General features: G+C 37.2%; 1 protein-coding gene across 7 annotated transcripts in view; it reads left to right on the top strand.

Moving 5' to 3' along the window:
• Positions 1-15,604, top strand: part of AAK1 (AP2 associated kinase 1) — a 158,708-nt gene that overhangs the window by 72,864 nt on the left and 70,240 nt on the right. For all 7 annotated transcript variants that reach the window (XM_012731498.1, XM_012731502.1, XM_012731501.1 and 4 more), the window contains exons 4-5: positions 10,334-10,442; positions 11,952-12,094. In XM_012731498.1, the coding sequence (XP_012586952.1) occupies positions 10,334-10,442; positions 11,952-12,094 (252 nt within the window). The remainder of the gene's footprint in view (positions 1-10,333; positions 10,443-11,951; positions 12,095-15,604) is intronic.

Here is a 15,604-nt window from a genome sequence, read left to right as displayed (position 1 = left end):
GACTTGCTTTATTTTTTTGTAACTGACAGTTCTTGAGGTTACTGGTTGTATATTTTATAGGATGCCTCTACTGGAATTTTTGTAATGCTTTTCTTATTTGATTGGTCTTACCATTTTGGAGGAATACCAAAGAGCTAAAGTACTATTTCAAGCACATCAGGTAATGGGTATGTTGGATAATCATTTATCCCTGACTTTGATCATCTAGTCAAGGTAGTGTTTGTCAGGTTTCACCACTGCATTACCCACTTCCTTTTTCTGTACTGTAGACTTTTTAAGAAAGTCAGTGAGGAGCAGAGAGTTATGCTTCTCCATGAGAATCTACATAATTATTTAAGTTCTTCTGCAAAAGAAATTTGTCTCTTTTTCTCACTTGTTTATTGAAATATTCATTTATTTATATCACTACAGAATCGCGCATATTTGTTTTATTCTTTTTTTCCCCCAATTATTTACTGTCTTTTGTTCATGTTGGGTATATTTATTTTTTGGCTCACTGACTATTTCCTCTGTCCCTTCCATTCTGGAGTTAAGCCCATCCACTTGTGCTTTTTGTTTTTGTTTATTGTGTTTGACAGTACTAAAATTTCCATTCGGTTTTTCTTCAGGGTTTTTTGTTTCTTTGATGAAGTTTCCTATTTCTTTCCTAAAGCTTTCTATTTGTGTACTTCCAGCATGTATGTAATTGCTGATTTAGGCAATTTTTTGATCATAACTGTCATGTTAGTTATGGCATCTATTAATTTAATTTTCCTGATAGCCTACTTTGGTATCTCAAGTAATTGTCAACATTTTCCTTATATAAACTGTCTTATATAAACTGTTTTAACTGGTTTCTTCTTTGGCAAGGGATTAGTGCGGTCTTGGGAGTATCCCCTTATTACTGTAGGTAGAAATTCAGGTTTCTCACTGGGCCTCTGTTGACCCCAGGAGGGCTCCTATATTATTGAGTTAGGGTGGGACTTCTAGTTCCCTTGTGCTTCCACTGATACTTCCTGACTAGGAAGGTGGATTGCCTTGCCATTGCTCTCCATGTGGCTTCCACTGACACCATTGGGATAGATAGGGCTTGTTTTTGCTTGGTGCTTGTGAAGGTCTTCACTCTTCACTCTGACACCATTCCAGTGGGAAGAAGGAGGTGAAGGTCTTACCACCCATGGGCTTGAAGATCTTGATTCTCTACTCAGTCTTCCTTAATACCATCCACCTTGACAAATGCGTTGGGGTAATTTGTGGCTGCCACTTGAGGGTGGATGTCTACAGTTTTGTTTGTTTTTCTGTGGTTTGGGGCTGGGTTTTGGTGTAGTGTCTATCTTGCTAGATTGCTTTGTCCTTTTCCTGGGTTTGGTTAGAGAGCGCAGGCTTGCCTTAGGGCTTTCATTGTCTGCACCCTTTGGGGTTTTCAATTTGCTACCTTTTTCAGTTTCTAGTCTGGGATACATAAGACAAAAACAAAATCCAGGCAACTTGCCACCAAGTCATTCATTAGGTCCCAGAGTTCCTGGGCAGTCTGCTGCCTTCTGCCCCACATTTCATACTCTTTTAGGTTTGTTTTTATGCAGTATTCAAAGTATTTAATGGTATTTAATGGGAGGAATATTCCCTTTCTCCAAAAATGTTTCAGTTTATGCCTTTAAAAATAACAAACTATTTATATCATTTAGTGAGACTTTAGAAAGAAGCAGAAATAAATGCATATATTCAACTTAAAATTTTTTCTCATTTAATCAAAGTCATGTGTAATGATTTTTTAAATCCCCCTAGTCTCAGATATCTGTCAAATAAAGACCATAACCACAGTAATACTTTATTCAGAGAATGTAAGAATTGTGAAAAGAATTGGAAGATGCGCTTTATAATATGCTAAGACTTGCTCATATTCCTCTGGGTAGTAAGGATGTTTTATGTTGCACCCAAACACAAGGAGAGAACAGTTAATGGGTTTCACTGGAGGCATTTTATTTTGACAAATGCTCTGTGTCCTTTAACCAAAGTCTAGTATGAATCCTTTGAAACATCTGGGATGGTTACTCTGATGGAACCAAAGGGATTTTGATTTCTGATGGACAGTTGAAGATGGGCTTGGGACTTTGGGTACCATTGCCTAAATGTAGAAAAAGATTGATTATCTTTATAGTTAAATGGCTAAACAATGGTAGTAAATAACTCAAGCTCAGGGCGTGTCAAGTGCTGTTCTGCTTTCACATCTTCTGACCTAAGTGAATTACATCCTCAGTTAACTTGATAATGAGGGCACTGAATAGACGCTAGTGAAGTTTGAAGACTTAATTATTACTGAAGAGTTATCAGATTTGTGGCAGGAAAATGTTTCTACATTTCCAAAAGGGAGGAAAGTAGATTAAGTAAAATAGGGATGGATTTAAGGATTGATTAGGAACAAGAATATGAAGAGATTATTTTAAAATATATCAAGATCTTTGTGTAAGAATGGGTTATATAAGTGTATATGTGTACATAGTACATACTATTTGGATTTATCTGAAAAAGCACTAGAAGAGTGAAGAGGGAAGAGAAAGGGAAAGGAAAAGGTGTGGAGGGTTCCCTGTAGGGGATGAGAACTGAAGTAGAATAATGTCCTAGTATTTTTTGCATTTTGAATGTTAATATATTACTTAGTTTTTAAAAATAAAATTCAAGCTGTTTTATCAGTACTTTGTTTCTTTTTCTGACTGTACAGTACAGCACCAAATGAATATACTATATTTTATTTATTCTGATAGACATTTAGATTGTTTCCTCTATTAGAAATAATGCTGCTATAGACATTTGTATACAAGTTTTTGTGTAGACATGATATTTTAGTTTACTTGGGCAATGAATTAATAGGAATGAAATTGCTGGGTCATATGGTAACTACTTTTTGGGGAAATTATTTTCCATAAAAGTATGCTATTTTACATTCTTTCTAGCAATGTATAAAGGTTCCATTCCCAAAACCTTTGCTAATATTTTTTTGTTTGTTTCTGTTTTTTATTATAGTCCTCCTAGTGGTTGTAAAATGATATCTAATTGTTCTTTCACTTGCATTTTTCTAATGATTAATAAGTTTGAACATTTTTACATGTATTTATTGGCCATTCATAATATGCTTTTTGGAGAAATATTTATCAGTGGGAGGGTGAGGGTGGAAACAGTGGAGAGAGGGCCCACTTGTATATGAGTGATGCACATCTGAGGAGACTTGATTCTAATTCCTCTGAATCATATACAGTGCTATAAACCATTGTTACCTCAAAAATAAATAAGTAAATAAATAAGTATTTAGACATTTTTTATATTGAACTATCTTTTTGTTGAATTTATGAGTCCATATATATCCTTGGTACTGGTTCTCTCAACTCTATAATTTGCAACTATTTCTTCCATTCTTTGCACTATCTTTTGACTTTCTTGATAATGTCCTTTGAAACACAAGATGTTTTTAATTTTGATAAACTTTTATCTATTTTTTCTTTGATTGCTTGTGCTTTAGGTGTCAGATCTAAGAATTGTGAACTCCCAGTTCATAGGTTTATTTTTTGCACAGGTTTATTTTTTGAGGAATTTTTAAATCTTCAGTCTGTTTTAATTTTTTTATTTGGGATAAGGTATAGATTCCAATTCACTTCTTTTTGCATATGAATGTACAAAGACCATTCTTCCCATTGAATTGCCTCACATGCTTGTCAAATGTCAGTTGATATAAATGTATGAGTGTTATTCAAAAGATCTTATGCCAGAATGTAAATCAATGGATTGCTCCCTTCATAGATAAAGTCTCATTATGAAAAGACAAAAATTAGTTACTTGATTAATTTATGTTAACAGTGCAAGGTTCTTTTTTCTTTTGGATTGATACAATTTACTAACCAGCATATATTTGTGGACCACATTTTGAATAGCACTGCTGTAGATATTTGCTACTTAAAGTGATGCTGGTGAGCAACATCCCAGACCCATTAGATCTGCTTTTCAACAAGATCCCCAGGTAGTTCATAGGCATATTAAAGTGTGAGCTCTAGAATAACATTGTAGATGATTTTCAAGTTGTATTTAGTAGGTATAAGACTGAGTAAGACTTAAGAAAGGAAGAGTAAATGTGAATGTAGGGGGAATCTAGGGCATTTTATGTAGCAGAATTCTGCAAGGGACCCAGTTATTTAGTTGTCCATAGAACTCAATGGCAACCCCAGATCTTAAACGTGCTCTTTCTCACTCCTGCATTAGACTTGCTAGTTTTTATTTGACAGTGACTAACTCCATGAGAAGAGTTATAAGGGAAATATGAATTATAGAGAAAAAAAGTATAAGGAATAGTAAAGCCAAAGACTTTTTACAAACAACATTGGGAGAAATAAGCTAATTCCATGCCTCAGAACTGCTTTTCTTAATCTTTAAGAAGAAACTGACATGGTTAAAAGTGTCTGTGGAACCACAGGAAGATTCCAGAAGTTGGCAGCAATAATGCTGAATCATAAAATCAAAATACATTGGATATTTGAATGATGAATCAAGGCAGGTAAATATCCCTCTCTGTCCGCAGTCCTACAGCTGCAGGGAGTGCACACTATCAGCAACCTGGAAGCAGGTTCTGCCTTAGATAAGAGCCCAGCCTGGCTGGCATCTGGATTTTGGTCTTGAGAAACCCTAAACAAAGAACCCAGTTGACCTCATTTGGACTTCTGACCCCCATGGTTGTAAAATAATAAATATTGTTCAAAAACAAAATCCCTCTCTGTGGAAATTTACTATATACAAATGTAAGCACTATCAGCATGAGAAATTTGAGAAATCATGCTGACCTTACAAGAAAGAGTGACCTGAATTTTATACATATATAAAATATATGTATACATATATACGTATACATTTTATAAAGTTATATATATAGCCACCCCCCCACATGCATAGGCAATTAGTTCATTACTCATTATTATTATTTTGAGATGAATGATATGATATCTACTTAGAATGCTCTTTCACTTCTTGAATATAACTGTAAAGGTTTTTTATATCAATAGATGTACTTAGGAATTAAGTCCTTAGTTTTATTTTAATGGCTTTAAGATTCTTAACTAGGAATTTTCCTGCTTCAAGAATTTTTTTTTAAGATTTATTTATTTATGCATACAAGAATTGGAGTATAGGCCAGAGATGTGGGGGATGAAAGGATTCACCAGAGACAGAAGGGGAACAGAACAGGCAGATTTCTACTGAAATACATGGCTGAAGGGCGCAGTGGCCAGTCAGGAGAGGTCTGCTGCACCATGTGGGTAGTTCCCTGGAACTAGTGCTGTGGTTTCTGTCAGTGGCTTCAGAGTGCTGCAGTTTAACCCCTTGTACCACCAGGGAGGCCCTGCTTCAAGAATTTTGAAACTAGGTTTAAAACACTTTCCTGTGCTAGAAATATAATTAGTTAGGACCACAGAGAATTTTGAAATTTGTGATTATCTATAGGATCTGAGTTGAGGACCTGATATTCAAATAGTGATGTTTGTGTGTTTCTTAAAAAGATGTTTTTAGCACTTTTTTTTCATATTCATCATTTATACTTTTAACCCAGTACACCAAATAGTTGTGATTAAGGACAACAAAGCATCTTACCCACATCCTGCATTTTCCTGAGTAATGTGATAACTTGAGTTTGCCCTGTGTGGGTTCCCGCCTATACTCTACAATTTCTATTCTGTAAGTCTGAGACTGGTCTTTTAACTAAAGCCAGGCAAAGCTTGGACATCCTCTGACTTGTTACTGCTGAGAACTGTTACTAGTATTCATTAAATGTGAGTCTCTTTGTAACTAAGAATTCTTTTTTGACATTGTCTACATTTCATGGTCTTTCAAACAACTCTCCATAACTTACAAAGTAGGGTTGTTTTACTCTAAAATCTGAAGAATTGCTGCATCATCAAGCTGTTCAAAATTTTGTACACCATACTTCCAGTAAGGGTCTGATATCCAAGATATACAAGGAACTCATACAACCCAATAAAATTTAAAAAATAAAAAAGGATCCATCAAAAATTTTGCAAAAGAGCCAAGTGGACACTTACACAAAGAAGACCCGTAGATGGTCAATAGGCACATGGAAAAATGTTCATCATCACTTACCATCAGGGAAATGTAAATCGAAACCACAATGAAATACTACCTCACACATGGGAGGGCAGTGGAGAGAAAAGAACCCTCTTTCACTGCTGATGAGAATGTCGATTAGTCCACATTCTGGGAAACAGTATGGAAATTTCTCAAAAGATGGATCTTCCAATAATGTAACATTTCCACTCCTATGCATCAATGCAAAGGATACAATGACACTAATATTTCAAAAGGAAATATTCACTCCTGTGTTCATTGCAGCACTATTTACCATGGCCAAACCATGGAAACTACTTAGGTGTCCACAAACAGGTAAATGAATCAGAAAGATGTGGTATATATACAAAATGGAATTCTACTTAGCTATCAGAAGATATAAGCTCTTTCCATTTGCAACAGTATAGATAGAGCTGAAGGGACTGTGCTAGAGAAATAAGTTAGAAGGAGAAAGATAAATATCAGAAGGTGTCACTTACCTGTAGAATATAGAGAAACAAAATAAAGGGTCACATAAAGCAAAACTATAACAAATCTTAGAAATCAGATGGTAGAAATGAGGCTACGAAAAGAGGGAGGACAAAGAGGGAAGAGGACGCAGTGGACAGTGGTGTTTTGCTGTGCTATGGCAAAACTTGAACTAGGAGATCTATACTCTCAACCACAATGAGTTAGACCAGTGTTACTACCTCAACTAGAATAGAGAATAATTACATGAAAATATAAAAAAAGAGAAAAGATAATCCTTTTGAAAAGTATTTTGTTTATAGAAATACTGGGCAATAATAGAAACTGTTGATTGGTGAAATGATTCACTCTGATTTTAAACGCAAGAAGTCTGAAATGAAGAGAAAATAAGGCAGTCATTAAGGAAGAATTTTGCTTTGTTTCAAGATAGATTTGGTTTATTTTCTGAGTAATTTTCACATGGAAAGTTTATTTTTTCCTACCTCTACCATTTCATTAAATAAAACTAAAAACTAATAGTTAAAGAAGGAAACACCATGGTCTCCCTCCAAAGAGGAGATCTTTTCTATTTGGACATAACTTAGGATCTCTGTAAAAGACAAAATGAGCAAGACTTTGGGCCTGAAGTGATCTCGACAAACCATTCTAGGGTACTTACCTGCAAGTGTTCATTATCTACTTTGTCCTCTAATAGCTCTTGACCTTTTGGATCTACCAAATGTGTTTTTTATTTCTTCTAGATTCTATAGTTTTCCTCTTGAGGCAAGACAAACTCAAATGCAACATTACTGATCCTTTTTTAAAGTGTTAAATGTAGAAACATAGGCTTTCATTCCTCTGTGAACATTTAGAGGACATAATCTGCTCCGTTTTGGTTTCCAAAATTTATTTCTAGTTCTCCTACTTTCAGGACCGTGTAAATGGAAATGAGCTCTAGACATGTTGATGATGAGACTGAAAGGCGGAGAAGGATAACCCTCTAAAACATGCGACCTGAAATCACTTTCTATTTTGGAGAAACTTGAGCTGTAGAGATCCATTTTTGCTTTATCATCTACCTTGTCTGTTATCCAAAGCAGTTGCTCTAAACCTTTTATTTCTCACCAGGCTTCTTTCTCATTCCCTTACATTTGGAAGATGACCTTGTTCTCCACCAAAAATGAAACAACAGCTCTGAATTCACTCAAATTCACTTCCCTAGCCAATGTGTATACCCTTTTTGTTCCTTCCCTGCTTGCTAGGAAAGAAATGTCTTTCCAAGATTGTTTCCTTTAATAATGCTATAGACTCTTCTACCTATAGAATTTTGTTCCATCAATTATTCTCACCCTCTCTTGTATTTTAATGCGTTCTTCTGACTCTTTGCACTCTCCTGTGCTCATCCCCCCCCACCAATCCTAACAAATTCTTGCCACAGTGCTGCTCTTTCCTTAAGCACAAAATGTTTTGAGTCATCTATAGTCACTGACTGTATATGTTTAACTCATTTTTTCACATGTCCAATTCCATTCAGTCTCCATTCTATCCTTTCTCTAAAATTGTTCTTGTACAGATTTTTAAAAAATTGGCGTAAGGGCCAGAGGTGCAGGAATGGTGAGAGGATTCACCAGAGACAGAGTGGGGAGCAGAACAGGCAGATCGATGAAGTACACTGTTGAGGGGAGCAGTGGGCAGGTCAGGAGAGGTCTGCCATGCCATGTGGGTCACCTCTGGGGCACTGAAGCAGCTGCAGCTGATTTGCACTTTAACCTGCTGTGCCACCAGGGGTTGCCTATTGTATAGATTTTTAATGGATCCCCAGTTGCTAATTCCAGTGGTCACTTTTCTACCTTTGTCTAATATTTTTTTTTTAATTTATTTATTTATTCATACAGAACTGGGGTACAGGCCAGAGGCTCAGGGGCGGTGAGAGGCTTCACCAGAGACAGAGTGGGGAGCAGAACAGGCAGATTGACGAAGTACGCTGCTGAGGGGAGCAGCGGGCGGGCCAGGAGAGGTCTGGCTCGCCATGTGGTCTCCGGGGCAGGCGGCAGGCGGGAATCGAACTCATGCGGAAGTGGCTTCAGATTCTCAGTGCTGCGCTTTAACCCGCTGCGCCACCAGGGAGGGCCGTCTAATATATTTTTTTAAAGATTTATTTATTTGTGCATACAGAACTGGGGTACAGGCCAGAGACTCAGGGGTGGCGAAAGACTTCAGGGACAGAGTGGGGAGCAGAACAGGCAGATCAACGAAGTACACTGCTGAGGGGATCAGCGGGCGGGTCAGGAGAGGTCTGCCACGCCATGTGGTCACCTCCGGGGCAGGCGGGAATCGAACTCATGCGGAAGTGGTTTCAGCTTCTTGGTGCAGTGCTTTAACCCGCTGCGCCACCAGGCAGGGCCCCTGTCTAATATTTTTTTTGAGACAATAATCACTCTTAATCCCTCACTTACAGGAAAGTTGTTAGTTTTAACTTTTATGCCCATTGTCTTGGTATGTTCATTTGACATTGTAAGACTTCCTCTTGTTTTGATGTGTAATTTCAGATAAATTTTACCACTTTAAACAACTGATGCTCTAGTTAGTATGGTGGAATTTATGTCATGGGTCATGCCTTGGGTCTCATGGGTCAAACTGCTTTGTATTATAACTGTTATAATATCCCACATATATCCCTCCATTTTTTAAAACAAAAGTAAAACAATTGATTTAAAGTAGTTTTTTTTAAAAAAAAATAGGATCTTGTATTTATGCAAAAAAAATTATTAGCTACTTTGTTTACTTTTTCTTGCTACTAGTTAGTTATTAACGACCTCAGATTTATAAAAAGTTTTTATTGACATACCACTGGTTTATATTATTGTTAGTATTTTAAAAGTATAGAATTTCCCCTTCAGGTATAGTCACCATTGTGACCCATCACCAAAGAACCCATAATTCAATCAAGAAAATGTGCTGTAACACACACAGTGGAATCCTACTCAGTGATCAAAAAAGATTAATGACCCAAGATTTTGAAGATCCTCATTAGACAGATTTTTCTACAGGGCTGTTGAAATAATGATACCAAGTTATAAGGCAACTTCCAGTGCCTAAATAGATCCTGATAGAGAGGAGGTACTCCATAAATATTTTTCAAACAAGTAAATTCCACAAGCAATCCTAAGAAATCTTATATCCAACTAAAGAACTGGAACCATGACCCATCACATATAAAAGTTGATTGGCTCAAAAGCCTTGCCCATCAGCAGAAAGCTTTGATCTGGATGTCATTGTAGCCCTTTCAGGAGTTTGTAAAGCATGTATTCATTTCTTCAAGAGAGAAAAACTGTAGGAATGATTAAAAAGTTAAGTTGAATTTCTTTTGTTCCTACAACCTGGAAAAAACCACCAGTTTCATTTTTCTGAATTAAAAATACATATTTAAATAATTCATGCCATATTTCTCCTCTTAGTCCTTTGCAGTGTTTCTAAAGTTGGAAATCTTTGCTTCTATTTATGTAGAGCACTTAAACAGTGAATAAGGGGCACCCTGTGTGTATTTGGCTCTCGAACCTAGTACAAAAGAGTGGTATAGTTGGGTAGGATTGTAGAATTGCTATTGAAGATGTGACTACAAATGTAGAGGCCAGGGAAACCTGTTTTGACCCTGCTCCTTAGTCTTATATCTCAACATTGTTGGTGTCATCTCTGTGTTTTTAAACAAATCTGTGCTCATGAAATTGACTGCCTCATCCTCTGTTGATAAATATATTTGGATAACATAGTTCTTAACTCCTTTTTACAGAGGGACCTGTCAGGGCATAAAAACATTGTGGGCTACATTGACTCCAGTATCAACAATGTGAGTAGTGGTGATGTCTGGGAAGTTCTTATTCTGATGGACTTCTGTAGAGGTAAGTATGTGCATCAGACCCATAACTCATTTCTCTAATACTTGGTTGTAAGGACATGGACCTCATTTCAGTTAATATGCCCTCTACCCCAGTATATACTGTTCTGCTTTTAAAGTTTAGGAAATTAAGATAAAAAGATACAGAGCCAGCAGTCACCTCTTGGTTGTGTTTATAAGGGCAAGGATCATGGTCTCCAACCTTTTTTTTTTCCAACCTTTTTTTTTCTCTCCAACCTTTTAAAGTAGTGGATATTACAAACTCTATTTTTGTTAGGTTCAAGACTTGGTGCTTGTATATGAATGAGATTGAGGATAAATGTATTCTTTGTGGTGCTTTAAAACAAATAATGAAGGCACATAATAAAGACCTAATTCCAGATGGCCTAAGGAAACAATGCTGCTTCCTCCCTCCCTCCCTCATGTGTTCTCTTCCCCACCCACACCACCATCCTTGTGTTACAGGGTAAAAGAATCCTTTTTAGACAAAAAGAAATGACCGTCTTCTTTTTGCTCAGAGAACTGTGATTCCTAGTACTTTCAAATGTTGTTGCTGTTAACAGTGATATTAAGTACTTGGAATTTCAAACATTTATCTTGGGAAATCTAGGCAGTAACTTGAATTTATTCAGAGTTGACTGCTTTTCATACAATCATTTGGAGTTTTGTCTCTGGCCTGAGCAGCTGCCATTTACAATCTTGGGTCATTGTCTCACTGTTTGGTGTCTTGTTATGTAATCAACCTTAGCTCCATTATCATTTTTCTTGCCTGTAAAGATAATATACATAAATTGAATATGTTGCTAATCCAAAAATGTGATGTTAAGCAGTAATTTCATGTATTACTGTAATAACTATCAATCTGTAATAACTATCAATAAAATGCCTCCAAATTTTAACTTGACAGTTTGTTTCTTCCTCCTCATTCCTTTTGGACAGTAAAATGTTTAGACAGGAGAGTATACAAGGATTTGAATAATTTTATAAGTAAGGACTTCAACTTTTCAGTCCTAAAGATTAAATGTCAGTGTAGCATTTCTAAAGCCAAGTAACAAGCAGTGAAGCCAGAAAGACTGCACTATATGGACTGTAAAGCCTTCTTCTGCTCCTGGAATCTTTTGTACAATCTGATTCTTAACTAAGGATGGCAAGTTGAACCCATGGCATTATTTAATACACAACATGGACAGTAAAACCAGACAGATATAGCAAGACCATATTGTCTGTTCTACTACTAATCTTGAAATTTAATGAGGGCATTTTCCATCTGGGATGCTTTATAAAATAAAGAAGCTGTTTTTGATGTATTAGAGGAGGCCCTGGTTCATAAGAAAACAAATGCCAGACTGGTTTTACTCCTGACTAAAGACTCAGGTTTTAGTCCTGACTCAGCCAGTGATCAGCTTTTGTCACCTTTGTCCTGGTTGTTCCTTTATGGATAAGGGTGCACTGTGTGAATCTGTGATGGAATCTCCCTGTTTGTAATCTCTCTTTTGTTCTGCACTCTTCTCAGGGGGCCAGGTGGTCAACTTGATGAACCAGCGCCTACAAACAGGTTTTACGGAGAATGAAGTGCTCCAGATATTTTGTGACACCTGTGAAGCCGTTGCTCGCCTGCATCAGTGCAAAACTCCTATTATCCACCGTGACCTGAAGGTAACAGACCACACTATTTCCAGAAGTGCCTTCTTACTGTGTATTTTCTGTGTCCCAGGATGAGCTTGCTTTCACTCTGATATGAGTCAAGTTAAGGCATGATCCCAAATTCCAGGCTTTCATTCTGCTTGGGGTTAGAAAATATAGAGAAAGAAAAGAAATAACAGTATAGTACAGGTATTAGTTTTATTACTTAAATAACCTTTAAAAATTTATTATAATCATCAAAATTCCTGAACCCATATTGTGTTCATTTTCCTTTATACACCCCACTTTTTCAGTGTCATGAAAAGTAATATTTAAATAGTGTGTAAATAATTTTGATAGTTTGTAAGTAACTTGGCCTTTAAAATCTATTTCATATTTTCCAAGTCCAGTAATTGATAACTTTCAAAATTCATCTTATTTACCACCCTATTCATATTGTAGCTTGCCAGTATTTGTTGAATGGACTTGGCCCATTTAGGGTCTCTGGCACTTATGGAACACCTTCTTTAGAGGGAGACATTCTGCTTTACATTTTATAGTTGAGGAAACTCAGAAGCAAAGAAGTTACGAGATTTGCATAAGGTCATATCACAAGAAGGAGCAGTATCAGAATTTGAATCCAGCTCTTCTGGTTCTAAATTATAATTTCTTTTCATTATGCTTGTGCTTCAAGAAACATGTTTCATTGGCTAGTAACTTGCATCAGCATCTATTGGTGTGCTTGTTAAGTGCAGGCTGATGGTTCCACAGTGAGTTTATTAGGCTAGAATTTTGGTGATGATTTTACCAATGCTGAGGAAGTTCACATGTTAAGAAGCAGCCACATGGTATTTGAGTATTCTAAAGTTTGGAGCTCTTACATACATACTGGCAGTTTTCTTTGTTTAGCTTTATAAAATTTTGAGATATAATTCAAATACTGTAAAATGCACCCTTTAAAAGAGTATAGTTCAGTGACTTTTATGTTTACAAAGCTATTCAACCATTACCAATATCTAATTCCAGAACATTTCATATTCCCAAAATACATAATCCATTAGCAGTCATCTCACAGTCACCCCTCACCCCAGCTCCTGGCAACCACTAATCAATCTACTTTCTATTGCTTATTCTGCATAGTTCATATTCTGCATATTTAATATATGACCTCCTGTATCTGACTTTTTTAACTTAACATAAAAGTTTCAAGATTCATTTCTGTTTTGTCCTGTATCAGTTACTTCATTCCTTTTCCTGACTGAATATTTCCCTTTCTGAATATTCCACATGTTGTTTATGTATTCTTTAGTTGATGGACATTATTTCTACTTTGGCTAGTATAATAAGACTGCTGTGAACATCAGTGTACCCACATTTATATGTGGGCATATTTTTTCAGTTCTCTTAATATATAATTTTATGAGGAACTGCTAAACCCTTCTGAAGCAGCAGCACTTTACAATCCAGAAGCAAATGAGGTGGGTTCTAATTTCTCTACACTCTCACCAATACTACTGTCTAGTAAGTGAAATGGCACTTACATATGTACTAAGATAGCTTACTGTCATTACTACCTTACTACCTTTGGAGATGCATACCAATCACCAAAAGCCCTGGACAGCTTTCTCTCATGTACTGCTGCCCTCAGTCAGCACTTTTTCTGAATAGGGAAAGGAGAATTCATCTTAATAAAGATTATGAGCCTAGCATAGCACAATGGGGGTGGTGAAATATAATTATTAAGATGTTTAAGATACTGGTGAGAGGAGGAGAAGAAATACTTAGATGAAATATTTAGACTTGAAGCAGAAATAGATGAAATATAAATATTTATTGAACAAAGACTCAAGTGGCTTAACATATGGTCAGATAATGATATCAGATAGTGGTGTTTAGAATCTTCTGGAAAAGTGGGATTTTGTAGCACTGGTAGGACATGGGTGGTCACAGGAAGAATGAAAAACATTTTAGGCAGAGAACAGACCCTGAGAGCTGCCTACAGAAAACCACAAGGAGTGTGAGGATGAGGAATAACTGAGGACCAGGAGACTAGGCTGGAGGCCACCTCTCTGAGCATATATTGACACTTTATAACTTGTCTTTAATAATGAGTGAAATTGTTGGGCCTAATCACACAAATTTTGAAATAAGCAGCAGTAGCAAGATTTTAGAACCTGAGCTCCCATTTTGGAGAAGTTTGGGGGCACAGAAATGGGTGAAAAGTGTGGGAAGCTAGTACTGGCACTGATCTGTGAATATGGCACTGCCTCTGTGACCTATGTGACCTTGCACATCTCCGGAATCCCATTCTCCCCCTCACACCAGATGGGGTTTAATTTCATGTTGGAACGCAGATTTTCTAGTACTCAAGGTATGACTTGTACACATAGAATTGTAAGCACTGTGAGAGGTGAATACAGGCAGTATCCTCCATATTGTCAGATGCAAAGAGCGCTTTTCAGTCCTTGCTTTATTTTCTTTCCTGAGGCTGTTTATTTCTTTGTGGCTATCTTCTGTGACCTCGCTCACATCATGCTCTCTGAGGCTTCTCCTCAGGCTCCTTGGTTTGTTCTTCTATTCACTTAGCCCCTGACGTGGAGTCCACAATACCAGCTTTGTTAGTTTGGTAGTAAGGTTAAATAATAGTGTGTGTGTCTGTCTCCAGACACAATCCTTTCATCTTAAGTTCTGAAAGGGCACAGAGGTGAGCAAGGAAAGGAGTAGCGTATTGGACTCTAGAGTTGTTTCAGTCCATGTTGAAGCCCATTAAACACACTACTGATTTGCCACTGGTGGTTCAGGATACTTTGTTTTCCTTTCTCATCTCCTTTGGAAATCAGGAGAAAAGTAGGGGTATGTGCAATGAAACTTCACTTGTGATTGTTATAGAGAATTCCTTGTTGTGTTATTTTTATACTTGGACTTAGCCAAGCGATCAAGAAGTGATGCTGTCATTTTTAGCTGTTGACTTCTGTTTTGATTAGAACTTTCCCAAACTCCCCAGATCTTACACTCAGTGCCATCTACATACTTTCATCAGCAGAATGCTACATTTTCCCCTTTATGGTAGTATGTGCTGGTGGGCAGTCAGTCACATTTGTCAACTGCACTAACCTTCCTCATGCCTGATTGCAAAGTCCCAACGTCCCACCCATTTGCTTGGCTCTGTCGTCGCATCCCATAGCTTTAGCCACTTGAAGCTCCATGTCATGACTAGGACCAGCCATCACAGTTCTGGTGGTAATCAACCAGGAAGCTCTTCACTCGTGTCAGCCAGAGAAAGTTCTCATTGCTGGTTTCTCAGTTCTCTGTGAGCAGGATTTCCATTTGGTGCAAAGAGAGCTCTGTGAATAAAGTCACGCAGACCAAGCCAGCTGGGAACCCCCTGTGGCGCCCATGCTGCCTGTGTGAGGGTCCACTGATCCACATGCAGAACAGAGAAAAGCCCCTCCTGCCTTCCCCACCATGCGTGGTTTTTCTTTCCAATTACAGGTAGGAAGTCCGTGAAAGCAGTCCTTTAAGCAGCTTATATTCTAAAAATAA

The sequence above is a fragment of the Condylura cristata genome, unplaced genomic scaffold (genome assembly GCF_000260355.1).
Source record: "Condylura cristata isolate star-nosed mole 26May11 unplaced genomic scaffold, ConCri1.0 scaffold00031, whole genome shotgun sequence".
Lineage (NCBI taxonomy): Eukaryota > Metazoa > Chordata > Mammalia > Eulipotyphla > Talpidae > Condylura > Condylura cristata.
The sequence above is the reverse complement of the archived record's forward strand: the minus strand, read 5'-3'. Positions and strand labels throughout refer to the sequence as shown.